The sequence below is a fragment of the Mustela putorius genome, unplaced genomic scaffold (genome assembly GCF_011764305.1).
Source record: "Mustela putorius furo isolate JIRA1106 unplaced genomic scaffold, ASM1176430v1.1 tig00003983_pilon_pilon_pilon, whole genome shotgun sequence".
Classification (NCBI taxonomy): Eukaryota; Metazoa; Chordata; class Mammalia; order Carnivora; family Mustelidae; genus Mustela; species Mustela putorius.
The window spans coordinates 13,872,439-13,888,390 of NW_025422123.1; the positions used below are offsets into that span (position 1 = coordinate 13,872,439).

The following is a 15,952-nucleotide window of genomic DNA, read 5'->3' on the forward strand; positions in this document are numbered from 1 at the left end:
TCTAATTTTCACTGTCTGTATTTATCATATAAACCTGGAAAGTTATTCCAAGGTACACACGTATTTTGATAAAAACATTATTTTGTTTCTTATTATTAATTTGGAGAAAATAATTATTTCTTTTTGTGCAGACAGATCTGCAGTGGTTATATCTAGTATACTAGGTTATATATACAGTTGACCCTTGAGCAGCATGACCCAGTTTGAACTGGAGAGATCCACTTGTACATGAATTTTTCCCCATTAAATATGATACAGCACTGTAAATGTATTTTTCTTATGATTTTTAACCTTTTCTTTAGCTTACTGTATTATAAGAATAGAGTATATAATACGCATAACATAAATGTGTTAATTGAATGTTTATATTATTTGTAAGGCCTTTTGGCCAACAGTAGGCTTTCAGTTAAGTTTTTGGGGAGTCAGAAGTTATACTTAGATTTTCAGCTTTGTGGGGAGGTTGGTACACCTAACTCCCTGTGTTGTTCAAGGGTCAACTGTACAAGAAACAACTTGAACACTGTTTTAGAGTGCTTCTGTTTCTACTGTCAGTATTATTTCTGCCTATCCTTGTGTGTTGCCTACAGTGTTCCTTTATATTCTTAACTGAGTCCTCTCACTTTAGTCCCTTGTCTGGCTTATATTTCATATTGTTGCCAGATTTTTTTTAATAGACCTTTTTTGTAGAATAGTTTTTAGATTGACAACAAATTTGAGCAGGACATATAGAGCATTCCCATATACCCTTGCCCCGCACATTTACAGCCTTCCCCACTATCATAAACCAGAATGGATCTCCACAGAAATATTATATCCCGAAGTCCACAGTTTATCTTGGGATTTACTCCTGGTGTTGTACATTTTATGAGTTTGGACAAATGTATAATTTGACAGATGTGTAATATGAATTATAGAGAATATGTCTTACTACCCTAAGAATCTTTTTTGCTCTGTCATTTCATCCTTGCCTTTTTCAGAATGTCATTTGGTTTTATTTATTTATTTATTTATTCATTCATTTATTTTTCATTTGGTTATATTTTAATCTCCATGTCTTCATGACTTAATACCTGATTTCTTTTTAGCGCTTATTAATAGTCTGTTCACTATCTGTAGCACAGTTTATCGAAATTCATCTATTGAAGACATCTTGGTTGTTTCCATAGTCTGTCAGGTATGAGTAAATAACATCCTTCTCTAAGTATCTTGGTGGACATAAGTGTTTAATTCACATAGGTAAACAACCAAGGAGTGTGATTGCTGGGACATGTGTTAAGAGAATTTTGTGTAAGAAAATGTCAAATTATCTTCCAAATTATACCATTTTGCATTCCTATCAACAATGAATGAGAACTCCTGTTAACTCCTTATCCTGGCCAGCTTTTGGTGTTGTTGGAAACTGACTCCCAAATTACAATTTTGTATCATCTTCTCTTTCATTCACTAAATGCAGTAAGCACACTCTGGTTCATGAATATGTTATATACTTTTATAGCTTTATCTCTCACATTATCTGTGCTCAGCATGGAAGTTTTTTTATGTCCTTTTTTCTTTACATTTGAGAATTTTTTATTTGTTATGCAGAAACAATGTTTACTTTAAAATATTTCTTAATCTAGGTGTAGTATGGCTGTTGTTAGGTCTGAGTCTTGGATCAGTTTATTTTGGTACCTGGTTATAATACCAGTCCTACATGAAAGACTCATTTCATAAAGAATGTAGAACCAAATGTAAGAACTATGTTGGCTTTATTACCGACATTATGATGTTCCTTTTATAGTTTCCTCAGTCAAGTAGATTGAGGTCTCATTAAAATTGAGTAGTGACTTCCTGTATTCTCTGAAATCAGATGATCTTATAAGCAAAACAAAAGGTGCTGCATTTTTATATCATTTATTTGGTCAAAATCCTGGCCATAATGAGGTAACAAGGACTGAATTTGCCCTGCCAAGTTAAACGACTAGAAAACTGGACAAAGTACATGAAATAGTGGTTTCAGATATTAGACAACAGCATAGGACTGTTACCACTGAAGGAAGTTATCACTGACCCAGTAAGGAAAGCCCTAAAATTACGATAACCTATTGAAGTAGTTTACAGTCAGCCGAAAGGAAGAAGTCCAGTAGAGCCCAGTTTTCCTGTGGAATTGCAGAAACAGGAGATAGGAGTTTAGAGAGGCCATGACAGCTACAGTTTGTGGGGCAGAATTCCATAATGGAGGGAACTACACAGAGAGCACTTTGAGATCTTTGTAGAGCTTACCATGAAGCTTTGGCTGAGAACTGTGAATTAAATACCTAAGAAAGGAAACTCACATAGCTGGAGAAATAACTGCTGGAAAGCATTTGGCGAAACAGTTTCTGGAACTCACTAATAGTTCATGTTCCTACAAGCCACAGTGGAAAGACTTGATAAGGCATAGGACAGAGTCTGTAAAAGATTGTATCACCTTAGACTTAGGGCTTTGCATGTACCTTGGAAGCAGATGGAACTAATCCGAGAACAGAATTCAATACAATTTGAAAGAGTATAGCAAATTCTAGCAGCCAAGTGTGTAAAATACAGAATGTCCATTAGCTGATAAGAAAAATTACTGGACATGTAGAGAAATCCAGATAATAGCAACTTGTAACTAAAAGAGCTAGTCAATTCAAAAGATCCAGAAATGACAAGAGATGATGGAAATAGCAGTAAGGACATTAAAACAGCTATTAAAATTATATTCCTTGTGTTCAAGAAAGTAAAAGACAACGCAAGACTGATGGTGAAAGAAATGGAAAATATAAAAAGACCCACATTGAACTTAGGCAGATGAGTTAATACAGTATCAGAAATGAAAAACATTGTGTGGAATTATCAGTTTACTGGAGACTACAGATGAAATATTTAGTGAATTGGAAGACGACAGCAATAGAAACTATCTAAAATGAACTAGAGGGGCAACTGGCTGGGTCAGTCAGTAGAGCACGTAACCTTTGAACTCAGCATCATGAGTTCAAGCCCATGTTGGGTGTGGAGCCTACTTAAGAAAAAAAAAAAAGGCCTTAGAAAAAAATGAATCGAGCATCAGTAACTTGATGACAATATCAAATAGTTTTGTTTTGTTTTTTAAAGTAAGTTCCATACTCAACATGGAGCCCAATGTAGGGCCTCAGCTCATAATCCTGAGACCAAGACCTGAGCTGGACACTTAATCAACTGAGCCACCCACATGCCCTGTTGAGTAATTTTATTTATGTGTAATTGGAGTCCCTGAACAAATGGAGAGAGAGTGGGGCAGAAAAAAATATTTGAAGAAATAATAGTTGAAAAATCTTAAGACTTGCTTAAACTGTAAGCCCAAAGATCCAAGAAGCTCATTGAACTCAAAGCAGGAGAAACAAAAGAAACCATCTAAAGGAACATCATAACCTGTTCAGTGAAAAGCTGTGATAAAAAAAAAAGCATAAAGTCTGAATGAAAATAATTCTCAACCTTGAATTTTCTACTTAGCAAAATACGTTTCAGGAAATGTAGGCAAAATAAAAGCTTTCAGACAAAATCTGAGAGAACTTGTTGTCAGCACACCTGTATATACTGCACGGAAAATGTTAAAGGAAATACTTTTTGGCTGAAGGGAAATGATGTTCTATGGGCGTTTGGATAAGTAGAAACTGATAAAGAACGCCAGAAATGGCAAATCTGTAAGTAAATATAAAAGACTTATTTTTTCTTTTTTTAAAATCTTGTCAATAACACCAAAACTCTTCATTGGGAAGATTTTAAAACTTTTTAAAAAAACTATACTATGTGTTGGTGTCAAAGTTTGTATGCAAATATAAGAATTTTTAAATTAGTGAGATAGGACAAATGTAAAATGAGGGAAACAATTCTTAATGTTTTCAAAATGTTCTTATTAACCTGACATGCCTAAATCTGGTTCAAGGAATAGAAAAAATGTCAGTGCTTTGCCTAGTAAGCTTTGGAGATGTGCATTGGGAGAGATAACTAGTATCAGTCTGAGCGTTAAAAATTGGTGTGCATTAAAGTCTATCTTTTTGAATAAAATTAAACACAATGTTCTACCCTTTTTCCACCCTCAACAGACGTTGAGGCCAGTATATTCTACCAGTATGTCTGTCCATGACTTTTATCTCTGTTAGGATCTTAATTCTACAGAAGATACACTTTAAAAATCTCTGCTGTCTTGAGCAGAGGGGAAAAAGGAGCTACTAGAAAGCATGAACCTGGGACACCTGAGTAGCTCAGTCAGTTAAGTGACTGCCTTTGGCTCAGGCCATAATCCCAAGGTTCTAGGGTGGAGGCCCACATTGGGCTTCATGCTCAGCAGGGAACCTCCCTCTGTCTGCCACTCCCCCTGCTTGTGTGTGCATGCTTTCTCTCTCTGGAAAATAAATACAAAAATCTTAGGAAAACATGAACCTGATTACCCTACTACCTTTGACTCTTCAGTGACTCCCCATCATCTCAAGAGATACTTTTCAAATCTTAAGAATAAATTGTGACTGCTTATTCCCTGCCTCAGGCCACCATGTAGTTTTTATTTTCTCAAACCTGCTTAGTAGTCTCCTGCCCCCTATTTTCTCGGAGGTACCTGAATGGTGGCCATAGTGCGCTTCATAAGAAGAAAAACACCAACACTTTGGAGCCCAAGTTTTTCTCTTGCTTTTTGTTAAAAGTTTCTTGGATATAGCTTTCAGTAGCCCACTTCACTCTCAGGGACTTGTATTCTTGCTATGGAGTATGTATGAAAAGAAGGGAGCAACTGATACTTTGGAGTGCCAGACAGAGAGACCTGTAAATGTGTAGGAGAGAATGTAAGTGAAGCTCTTAGACTTATAAAATCATTTAAATGGTTACCTTAATGTACATGTTCTCCCTTGTGATCCCAGTATCCATAGGAATGGCTGCTAAAGCCCAGGTTGGTTTAACACTTCTACTAATAGAGGCAGTGAATCTGTATTCATTTGCTTGAGGAACTTTTTTTTTTTCAGTTTCTATATCTGCAGGTGTAAAGGACAGAATTTGTCTTAATTTTCAGTTGATTCATAAGCAGAACCACATGGTACACAACTCCAGGCAGGAACTAAGCACCAATATGTTAATAATGGCATTATTGTTTTGTAATTAGCAGAATGGGAAGGGAGAGTTGGGCTGGTGGATGTTCCTCTTGAGGTTTTCCTGTCTCTGTGTCTGGCATTAAAGGGGGACAAGTTACTGTTGGTAGGAGAATGTATTCACATGCTAAGAATTCACTGCTAATACAGGAGACTACAGATTTTGAGGGTCTAGTTGGCTGATCACTGGGACTTTCAACCTAGCAAAATGAATTATGAATTGTACCCTATCTCCTTGAAAAAGTTACACTTTATTGACTATGTAAGACTTTGTCTCTCGCAGAAGGTTGTGTGACTGCTGTTGGTTACCACACAAAGGTCCAATAGCATCATTAATTCATTTGTTCAGTTACTGAACTAAGAATAAGGACTTTTAGAGTTGGATCTTTTGTTGTCTTATTCTTAATTGCTTAGCCATATATATAAAGGCTCGTGGCTTAACCACCATCTGCATGCTGCTGATTCCCTTTCAGTGTTTGGATTTGTTCATACTCATTGCTGCTTTGTTTGTACTTACTTTGTTTGCATTTCATACTTTCTGCCCATGTATGTATGTGTATATATATGTATATATATAAAAATCATTTATATAAACTATAACTTATGAACTATTATATAAAATCATATATATATATATATATAAGCTATATATAATTTTTAAAATAATTTCCTTTAATGGAAGATGTAGTTTTGTTCATTTGAAATAAATAGTTTTCTCATTTTTTTTTTTTTAAAGATCTTATTTATTTATTTGGCAGACAGAGATCACAAATAGCCGGAGAGGCAGGCAGAGAGAGAGAGAGGAAGCAGGTTTCCTTTCCTGCTGAGCAGAGAGCCGATGTGGGGCTAGAGCCCGATGTGGGGCTAAAGCCCCATGTGGGGCTCGATCCTGTGACCCTGGGATCATGACCTGAACCGAAGGCAGAGACTTTAACCCCCTGAGCCACCCAGGCGCACCCTTTTCTCCTCATTCTTGAGAGATAATTTTACCTTACATTGAATTCTAAGCTGGCAACATAGGTTTTGTTATGTGATTCAACTCTTGCCCGAAATGGAAGTCTTGAGGTCTTGTCTTCTTTATGTCTTTGCTTAGGAGGGTTCTCTTCTTCCTATGAGCCAATAAAAGGAATGCAGAGTAATAATTTAATGAAATTGAAATGTAATAAAAAGTTGTAGATTTTCCAGTGCAGATATTGGCTATGGATAGGGCTTCATATTATGGAGTGATTTGGAAATCAGTATTGAAAATATCTTTTTAAATTATATGCTGTGGAACTTTGGTATAGTACAGTTTAGTGTGGAATTAAAATCAAGATCTTTGTGTTTAAGACTCCTTTCATGGTAGTTATTGAGGTACTGAACTCAAATGCCTTTTCATCTGTGATACAATCTGTAGTACATAAACTCTTGAGTTGAGAGCTATGGCAGGACGCTATTATATTATATATTGAGTATGCTTACCAAAAAGGAAATAGTGCTTATCTCTAATGTTCTACAAAAAATCCTTCCAGTTTGAACCTAAAAATAATCTTGACCTCTTAAGGAGTAGCACATTTTCTTTATTATACTTAACCCACACATGAAACAGATTTTTAATCAGATGTTAAACATGTATTAACAGTATGCAAAATCATTCAGTCTCAAAATTTGGAGGAAAGAAAAAAAAACTATGCAAAATCAGTATGTATATGTTAGGCAGCTGGCTTCTGCCAGTCACTAGGAAGATTAAATTTTTTTCTGTTTGTTTTCTTCCTGTTTCAAGTGATATTCTGACAGTTGCTAGTTGACAGGTTAATATGCAGGATAATGAGGAGATTGTAACTATTCAGAGACTTAGAAAATAAGCATAATGTGTTGACTAGAAAAGAGAAAGTGATTCCTGACCACAGAAAGAGAATGTGAAAAGAATGAGAGAAAGCATAACGCATTCAGGAAATAGCTATAGGTAACTAGAGGAATTGTGAGAAATCAAGCTAGAAGGGTAGCTTGGTACAGTTGTTTCCAGTCTTAGTGGCATATCAGGATTACCTGGGTAACTTTAAAAAATACACTGATGCCAAGGATCCACTTCCAGAGTTTTTATAGGGTAGAACTCAGGTTGTATTTTTTAAGCTCTCCACGGGATTCTAATCTGAAGACAAAAAAAGAATCACTTGTGTGATTGATAAGGCCTTTCAGTGCTATGGCAAGAACTTGCATTTAACTATTTGTTTATATCTTGCCCTGTTCCAAAAAAGATTTAAAGTAGTGATAAGGGTTTCAGAATTTATATTATGTAAATAAAGTGTGTATGTGCATGTTTCATATAAATGTTTCAGTCGTATTATGACTCATGGGACATGAACTTATTACTGGGTTTGAATACTTCCTGTTGCATTTGGGAAAAAAAAAACCTCTAGCTTATAGTATAGTAGAGTCTCAAAAGAAGACTTTTCTGACCACATTAGCTTTAGCTTAGCCTACTAGGTTTTGAGGGATCTGGCCCTTCGTTGAGTTCTCTAATATATTCCATACTTTACTTGTTGATTTTGTGTAGTAGGGTCACCCACTCTATAATGTTCATAGAATGAGTTTTTTTCCCTCCCATTTACATGGTATAATATCCTTTCCTTGGAATTCCATCTTTGTCTTACACTCCTCTCAGAATTTTTTTTATTTAAAGATTTTATTTATTTATTTGACAGAGAGAGAGAGAGAGCGCACAAATAGGTAGAGTAGCAGGCAGAGGGAGAGGGAGAGGCAGGCTTTCCACTGAGCAGGGAGCCCAGTGTAGGGCTCAATCGCAGGACCCTGGGATCATGACCTAAGCCGAAGGCAGCCGCTTAACTGACTGAGCCACCCAGGCACCCCTCTCAGAATCTTTTTATATGAGATTCCTTCTCATTTTTCAGATTCTAGGTTGAAAAGTCCAGCTAATGTCACCTCCTTGACACAGCCTTTTATTACTCTAAAAGTAGATAATTCTCAGTATTGTCACAGATTAGTTTAGATATTTTGTGTATATTTACTTTCTCCTACATTTGATTAAACCTCATGGGGTGAAAGGTCTGTTTGCACGCGCGTGTGTGTGTGTGTGTGAATTTTATTCAGCATTAGTGCTATAGTTTCTTGCAAAGTAAGTATATAATGCATAAGATATACCCTATAACATAATTATTATGTAATTGGAAAGCTTTAAAAAACTGGTGTGACATGTTCAGGTATGTTTTTCTGAAACTGTGCTCTTGCTGTTTGAATACATGTGGTGGTGGTATGGGTAAAAAGGATTGGAATGTTTTCAAGAGCAAAGAATAGAAAATAGAAAATCTTTACTCAAACTGAAACAATAGGGGAACAGTGTCATATAATTGGAAGTCTAGAGGTAGGAGTCATGTGACCCTCCACCAAATAATTTCATTTTGGACCTGGATTATATCTCTCTCCATTAGTGTCTACCTTGTCTTCAGGTTGGTTTTTCTTCAGATCACAAGGATGCTACCTCTGACAATCAGGGCAATTTGATATCTTGTCCATTTAATAGGAAAGAGAGGAATATTTCTCCATAGCTGTGGAATTTAAGTCCTTTTCAGTTTCTTGGACCAATTTTGGGTACATGTTCAATTCAAGACCTGTAAGTCTTAAAAAAAGAATGTTGAGCACTTACTAACTTGTTATAACCATATGAAGGTAGCATAGATTTGAGTTAATCGACTACATTACCAGCTAGAGCTGTTGACATATAATTAGGCTCTACTATAAGGAAGGTGGCTTAGGTTTTATGTTAGTACATCTTACTGACTAATTAAATCCCAAGGGTTGTGAGGATGGGGAAAAGAGGTATGACTTATAAAATAAAGACAGTTTCTGGGGGAAAATATGTATAAGTTCAGCTTTTGACATGGAATTTGATATGAATATTGGAAATACGGGATGAATCTTGGCTGAGAGTTTGTGTTAAGCATTTATTTATAAGATTCTCTCTTGGAACTCAGCTGTTAAATGTATGGATATGTGTAATGTTGTTCAAGAAGATTGCTTAAAATGAGAATAGGAAGAGAGGTTAGCTTGAAGTCTTAGAATCTGTGCATATTTAAGAAGTTGTTAGATGAACTGGAACTCCTGAAGAAGATTGATGAGTGATTGTACAGGCAGGCAGAGAATGATCTGAGTGAGAACAACTGGAAAGGTTGTATGAAATATACACATATATACTAAATATTGAAGAGCTGTGAAGGGTACGAGAAATTACAGGGTCCAGATCCAGTAGAGGAGGGGAGCCCCATAAAGTAAGCCTGTCATTTGGGCCTGTGTTTCCTTTTGAGGCATTTGCCAATTCTGAAAGTGGTCGCTTAGCCTAGGAAAAGAACTTTAATTATAATGTAGGGTTTGAGAGACAAAATTTAGAGCCCCGAAAAAAAGGAGTTACTGTAGTAAACTCCTGGACTTTGAGTTGAGTTCCAAAGAGACTTCCTTTGATAGGAAGTGTGAAATGGCCGTAGAACTAGCTTTCAGAAGCACCAAAGCCCAACTGGTAATTGTCTCAGTCTGATTAAGAAGGTGATAATGGGATTTTACTGCACCTTAGCCTGACTGCCTGAAGCAAAGTAAACCTTTCGTCCCTGGAGCAGAGGACATACCTTAGAGTTTTAAATTATCTCTGTATGTTTTCATTTAAATGTCTCATGTCTCATAGAACAATAACCAGACGTACTTGGGCATATAATACATGACTAGAAACCACCAACAACAGAAAATAGAACCTGGTCCACAGGTGTTTTAGATATTTGAAATACCAGACACAAGCTATAAACTAACTATGCTTAATATACGTTTAGAATATTAAAAGATGTGATTGATAATTTTGGCTTAACTAGAAACATGTAAATGCAATGTGAATGCAAGTGTAAATGAATTTGTATAACTATAAAATATATGGTTGACCTTCAACAATGTAGGGATTGGGGTGCTGACCGACCTCACAGTCAAATATTGCCTCATAAATTTTCTTAAAGGTTTTATTTATATATTGGGTAGAGAGAGAGCATGCAAACAGAAAGAGGAGCAGAGGGAGATGGACAAGCTAACTCTGTGCTGAGTGCCTGAGGTAGGACTTGATCCCACAACCCTGGGATCATGATCTGAACAGAAATCAAGAGTCTGATGCTTAACCAACTGAGCCATCCATGTGCCCCTCCCATATAACTTCTGACTCACAAAAACTTAACCAATAGTCTACTGTTCACCAGAAGTCTTACTGATAACATAAACAGTTGACTACACGTCTTTTGCATTATATACTGTATTTTTACAATAAAGTAAGGTATAGAGAAAATGTTATTAAGAAAGTGAGAATGTTAAGAAAGAAGAAGTACATTCCTGTATTAAATAAATCTATATATGTAGGCTTGGACTGGTCAAACATGTTCAAGGTCAACTATATATGATATATATGTGTGGGTATATGTGGTGGTATTTTCAAAAGAAAAATTCCTGAATTAAAGCTTAACAGTGGGGGAAAAAAAGTTCTTGAGAGACATTGAATACAATGAAAGATTTAACATACATGTAATTGAAGATCCAGATTGGGAGGAGAGAAAAGGGACTGGAAAACATATTTGAAGATATAATGCTTTCTAGTCTTCCAAAAATGATGCAAAGCCAAAAGCCACAGAATCAATAAATAATATGGAGCCCTGCCTGGATATATACAAAGAAAACTACTCCATGCACTCAATATAGAGTGTAAAAGGAATGCCTTTTACAGATACCATGTGGGGGATAAGTATGTCACAGAGTAGGAAATGATTTTTTACAACATGTATAAATGACAAAGTACTTATATTCAGAACATACAAAGAATTTCTACAGATTAGTAAGAAAAAGCTTGCTAAAATGCAGCTAAGAGTGTTGAATAGATCAAACTATGAAGTTACTCAATTTCATTACTCATCAAGGAAATACAATTTAAAGGAAAGTAAGATTCTCACCAAAATGGGTGAAATTTTGAAAAGGAGAGTAACAATACCAAATGTTGGTGAGGATTCATATTAGGAGAACTCCTATACACTGTTGGTGGGAATGCAAATTGTTACATCTAATCCCAAGAATTTAAGTTGAATGTGATTTATACCGTATTACCCAGTGCTGGCACTCCTAGTTAAATATTTAGCAGAAATGTGCTCTGTGTGTGTGCCGGAGATTCAGATAAAGTTTATCATAGCATTATTTTTATTGGCTCTTACTTGGAAACAACACAAATGTCCATTCACAGTTGAATGGATAAATAAAGTATATTCACATACCAAGTAAGATAGTATGCAACAACATGAATCTTAGGATTTTATTGATGTAAACTTTAAATGTGCAAAAGTGATCTATAATGTTAGAAGACACCTTTGGGTAGGAGCAGTTGGGTAGTAATTGGGAACGGGTATGATGATAACTTATTGTGGCTAATGTTCAGTTCTTGGCCTGAGGGTGGTTATTCATGTGTATTCATGTGATGATAGTTTCTTAAGCTTTGTACTTAATGGTTCTGAAAGTGTATTATACTTGAGTTTAGGTTATTTCAGTGAGATTAATATGGGTAGATTTCTTTTGTCCTTGTTTTCTGAAAATGTTAGGAAAATAGATTCAATTAAAAAACATTGGTGGGGCACCTGGGTAGATGAGTTGGTTAAGCATCCAGATCTTGATTTCTCCTCAGGTCATGATCTCAGGGTCATGAGGTTGAGTCCTAGTCAGACTCCGTGCTGGATGTGGATGGATCCCGCTTGAGATTGTCTCTCTCCTACTCTTTGTCGTTTCTTATACCACACCTGCTCGAGTGTGCGCTCACTCGCTCTCTCAAAAAAAAAAAAAGCTACATTTTGGATTTTGGATAGTACTGTGTTTTTCTCTAACACATCTTTCAGTAACCTTTGATAAAGAATGGATTTGATTTTTCAGTCTGAATTTATGGTCTCAGAGCCCATTCATGCTTTGGTGCCAGTATAATTGTTTTACTTTTCAATTTTTTTAAATAATTGGAGTATAGTTGACACACCTGATGTTGCATTAGTTTTAGCGTACAACATAGTGATTCAGCAAGTTTATATATTATGCTGTAATCACATGTGTAGCTATCATCTTTTTCTATACTTCACTCTAGCAATATCATTCACTATATTCCTAATGCTGTGTTTTTCATTTCTGTAACTTATCCGCTCTATAACTGGAAGCCTGTGTCTCCCAATTGTCTTCTCACATTTTGCTCATCCCTCCATACCCCTCCTCTCTTTGCAGCCATCATTTTGTTCTCTGTATTTATAGGTTTGATTCTGCTTTTTGTTTATTCAGTTGTTACTTTAAATTCCACTTAGGAGTGAAATCATAAGGTACTTGTCTTTCTCAGTCTGACTTATTTCACTAAGCATAATACTCTCTAGATTCATGCATGTTATCTCAGATGGCTTGATCTTATCCTTTTTTATAGTTGTATGATGTTCCTGTGTGTTTATGTGTTTCTGTCTGTATACAATCCCCCTCCAGTCTTCCATATTCATTTGTCTTTTGATGGACACTTAGGTTGTTGCTTCTGTATCTTGGCTATTATAAATAATTCAGTGATAAATGTAGGACTCATATATCTTTTAAAGTTAGTGTTTTTGTTTTCTTTGGGTAAATACCTAGTAGTGGAATTATTAGATCACACAGTATTTCCATTTTTGATTTTTTGAAAATTGTTTTTCTACTTTTATTCATGCAGTGGGGGACTGATTCTCATCTGTATTAACAAATGGATGAATTTAGAAACATTTAGTTTAGTGTAATATATTTTTATATTCTGTAGTAAATAAGATAGGGCATATTTCAGTTATTTTGCTGTATTTTGTTAGCTGCCATGTATTTTGGCTGCTTTCAGTAAAAATTTCTCCATACCCTTACCATAATTCTTTTCTCTATCTTAAGTTATAACTTACATACCTTACATATTTCTTCCTTTGGGCATTTGAAAAACTAGATGTTTAGTATTATTCTTTATTAGGGAAATACAAACCAAAACCACACTGAGTTGCTTCATTCTCTCTAGGATGGCTATGATAATAATAAAAATGAAAAATAACAGGCATTGACAAGCATGTAGAACATATTCTACTGGTGAGAATGTAAAATATTATAGCTGCTATGAAAAACTGTGGTACTTCCTCAGAAAGTTAAACATAGAATTACTGTGTGATCCTAAATATATACCCCAAAGAATGGGAAACATATTCAAACAAATATTCGTATGCAATTGTTTATAACAGCATTGTTCCTAATAGCCAAGAAGCTGAAAAAACCCAGATTCCCGTCAACAGATGAATGAGTTGTGCTATATACATACGGTGGATGTTACTTAATCACAAAAAAGAATGAAATAATGATAAATGCTACGTTGAGAATGAACCTTGAAAACATTATGCTATAGTGAATTGAGCCAGACAAAGAATGTTACGCAGTGTGAGTCCATGTATATGATATGCCCAGAATACCTAATCTGTAGAGACAGAAGGCAGGTTGGTGGTTGCTGGGAGATGGGTAGTGGGGAACATGGGGAGTAATGAGACTCAGACTCTTCTTTTGGGGTATTGAAAGAGTTTTGGAACTTGATAAAGGTGGTGGTTGCAGAGCATTGTGAATTTACTAAGTGGCAGTGAATTGTTCACTTTAAATTGTTAGGTAAATATCACCTCAATAAAGGTAAATAAAACCTAGTACCCAAATACATTGTCATCATATATAATAAATCAGCATACTATTGTTGATTTAGTCATGGCTGTACCAGAAATGATGAATCTTAGTTTGATCAACTTTGATTCCCATGGATATTTAATTGTGTTTTTTTATTTTAAAATAAACTGCAGAGTTGAATTGATTTTAAGCTTTTAGTTATACCTCTGTAAAGAAGTATGTTCAGTTAATCAGTGAACTTCTGTTTAACCTTCATCATTTTCCCTGATATTTTATATAAAACATCTTTCTTAAAGAAACATTTTTTAGAGATTTAAGTTTTGTTGGCTATTATAAATGATACAGATGGCTCTATTGGCTTATAGTTAGAATTAGATGGTATAATTATGATGTAATTATATGATGCATTGTTTACTTTGAGGCCATATGAAAGTGGATTTTTGTACAACACGATGACCATGGTTTTAGTAGACTAAGCTATGTTTTCAAATGATTCAAGGAAGCTATACATAAATGATTAAATGGAAACAATGGTAATTAGTATTTTTATTGTTGTTAGAGTAAATTAACTATTTTGAACCAGGGGTTTACCTAGGGCTTGCAATGTTTGTTCAAGATTCATAGTCACCAGTTTCTGATAGATATGAAATCTCATGAAATTATTTGTGGTCCTGTGCTAGACATTCTTTACAAAGACCTAGTAAGTTTTGAAAATTATTCGGTATTGCACTTGAGGGTATTTTTGCATATATATGTGTTAGATACATTTTTGCTGACTGCTATTATCATAAATATCTAGTATGTGTGCACCTTTGTCAATTAAAAAAAATCCGTTTCGCCCATTCTTCTACCCACTTCCCCTCAGGCAACCACCAGTTTGCTCGCTTGTGTTTAAGAGTCACATGTGTGTGTTTTAATATTTCATCTTAGTTCTTGAAAGATCAGGAGCCAAGTATGTCATTGTATATAGTACCATACCTTTTTGGTGATAAAATTGTTTTTATTAACATGGCTTAAAATCGTTCCATTGTTTATTTCCAGCATATTTTCTTATCTAGTTGATAGAATTATTAATGGTGTTAATAAACTGGAAAAAATGAAATTGTGTTAATATATTCCTTGTACAATTGTGAGGATTATAAATACAGGCCTGTAATTTTCTCATCTGTGACTAGTCAGATTAGCCTGTTTTTCTTAACATTTGATATTTTTCTTTGTCATTGTGATTATTTTTAAATATGTATGTTAAATGTCATAAGTTTACTATACATCAGTCTCAGAAAGTGGTCTGGATTTAGGTATAGATAACACTTATACTCTCCTATGCTTAGAGAAAAATCTTATGTGATTATATTTGAGTAGTTTACCGCCCGTAAAAACAAAGAATGCTGGGAAGACAATAAGAACTGGGCATTATTTGTTGCTCAGAAGCTTATTGTGATCCTCCTTCCCACCAAAGTAAGCTTTATTTTAGATATTTAAACTTACTAAATTACAACTTTAAAGTGAACACAAACAATAATGACTCTGTTTTACACATTTTCAGTCTGATGTTAGCTCTAAGAAGTAGAAAAACCTAAATAATTTTGATTGTTAATGACTTATTAAATATTTTTAAATAACCAGATGAAAAATCAATACTGGAACAGAAACCTTCTAAACCAGCCGCTCCTCAAGTCCCACCAAAGAAGCCTACTCCACCCACCAAAGCCAATAATTTATTGAGATCTCCTGGAACAATATATCCAAAGCGACCTGAAAAACCAGTCCCTCCGCCACCACCTATAGCCAAGTAAGTTTTACCTAATTTTAAATTAGGTCATTTTAATTTTGGTAACTTAGCTAATTTAGTTTATTGGTTACCTGCCTTTGACGTAAGTGGCTATACTGCTTTTCTAAATGTCAAAATAATTTTTGAAGTATTTATTTTTCATATTTTTTCTGTAGACTGTAATGACTGTCTGTTAAATGATTTATATTCATACTAGGTATGAATATACACCTAGTAGGCTGTTTTTACATTTCTGATTTTATTGTGATTAGTCTTATTGTGGAGGTTTATGTTTATGGAAATAATTTTGTGAAACAGAAAGAAAACTTACTGTGCTATAACATCTTCAGTGCCATTAATTCACAATGTTAAA

General features: G+C 34.9%; 1 protein-coding gene across 2 annotated transcripts in view; it reads left to right on the forward strand.

Moving 5' to 3' along the window:
* The window catches only part of LOC101674167 (CD2 associated protein), a 134,940-nt gene that overhangs the window by 96,308 nt on the left and 22,680 nt on the right, over nt 1-15,952 (forward strand). For both annotated transcript variants that reach the window (XM_045071255.1, XM_045071254.1), the window contains exon 12: nt 15,435-15,600. In XM_045071255.1, the coding sequence (XP_044927190.1) occupies nt 15,435-15,600 (166 nt within the window). The remainder of the gene's footprint in view (nt 1-15,434; nt 15,601-15,952) is intronic.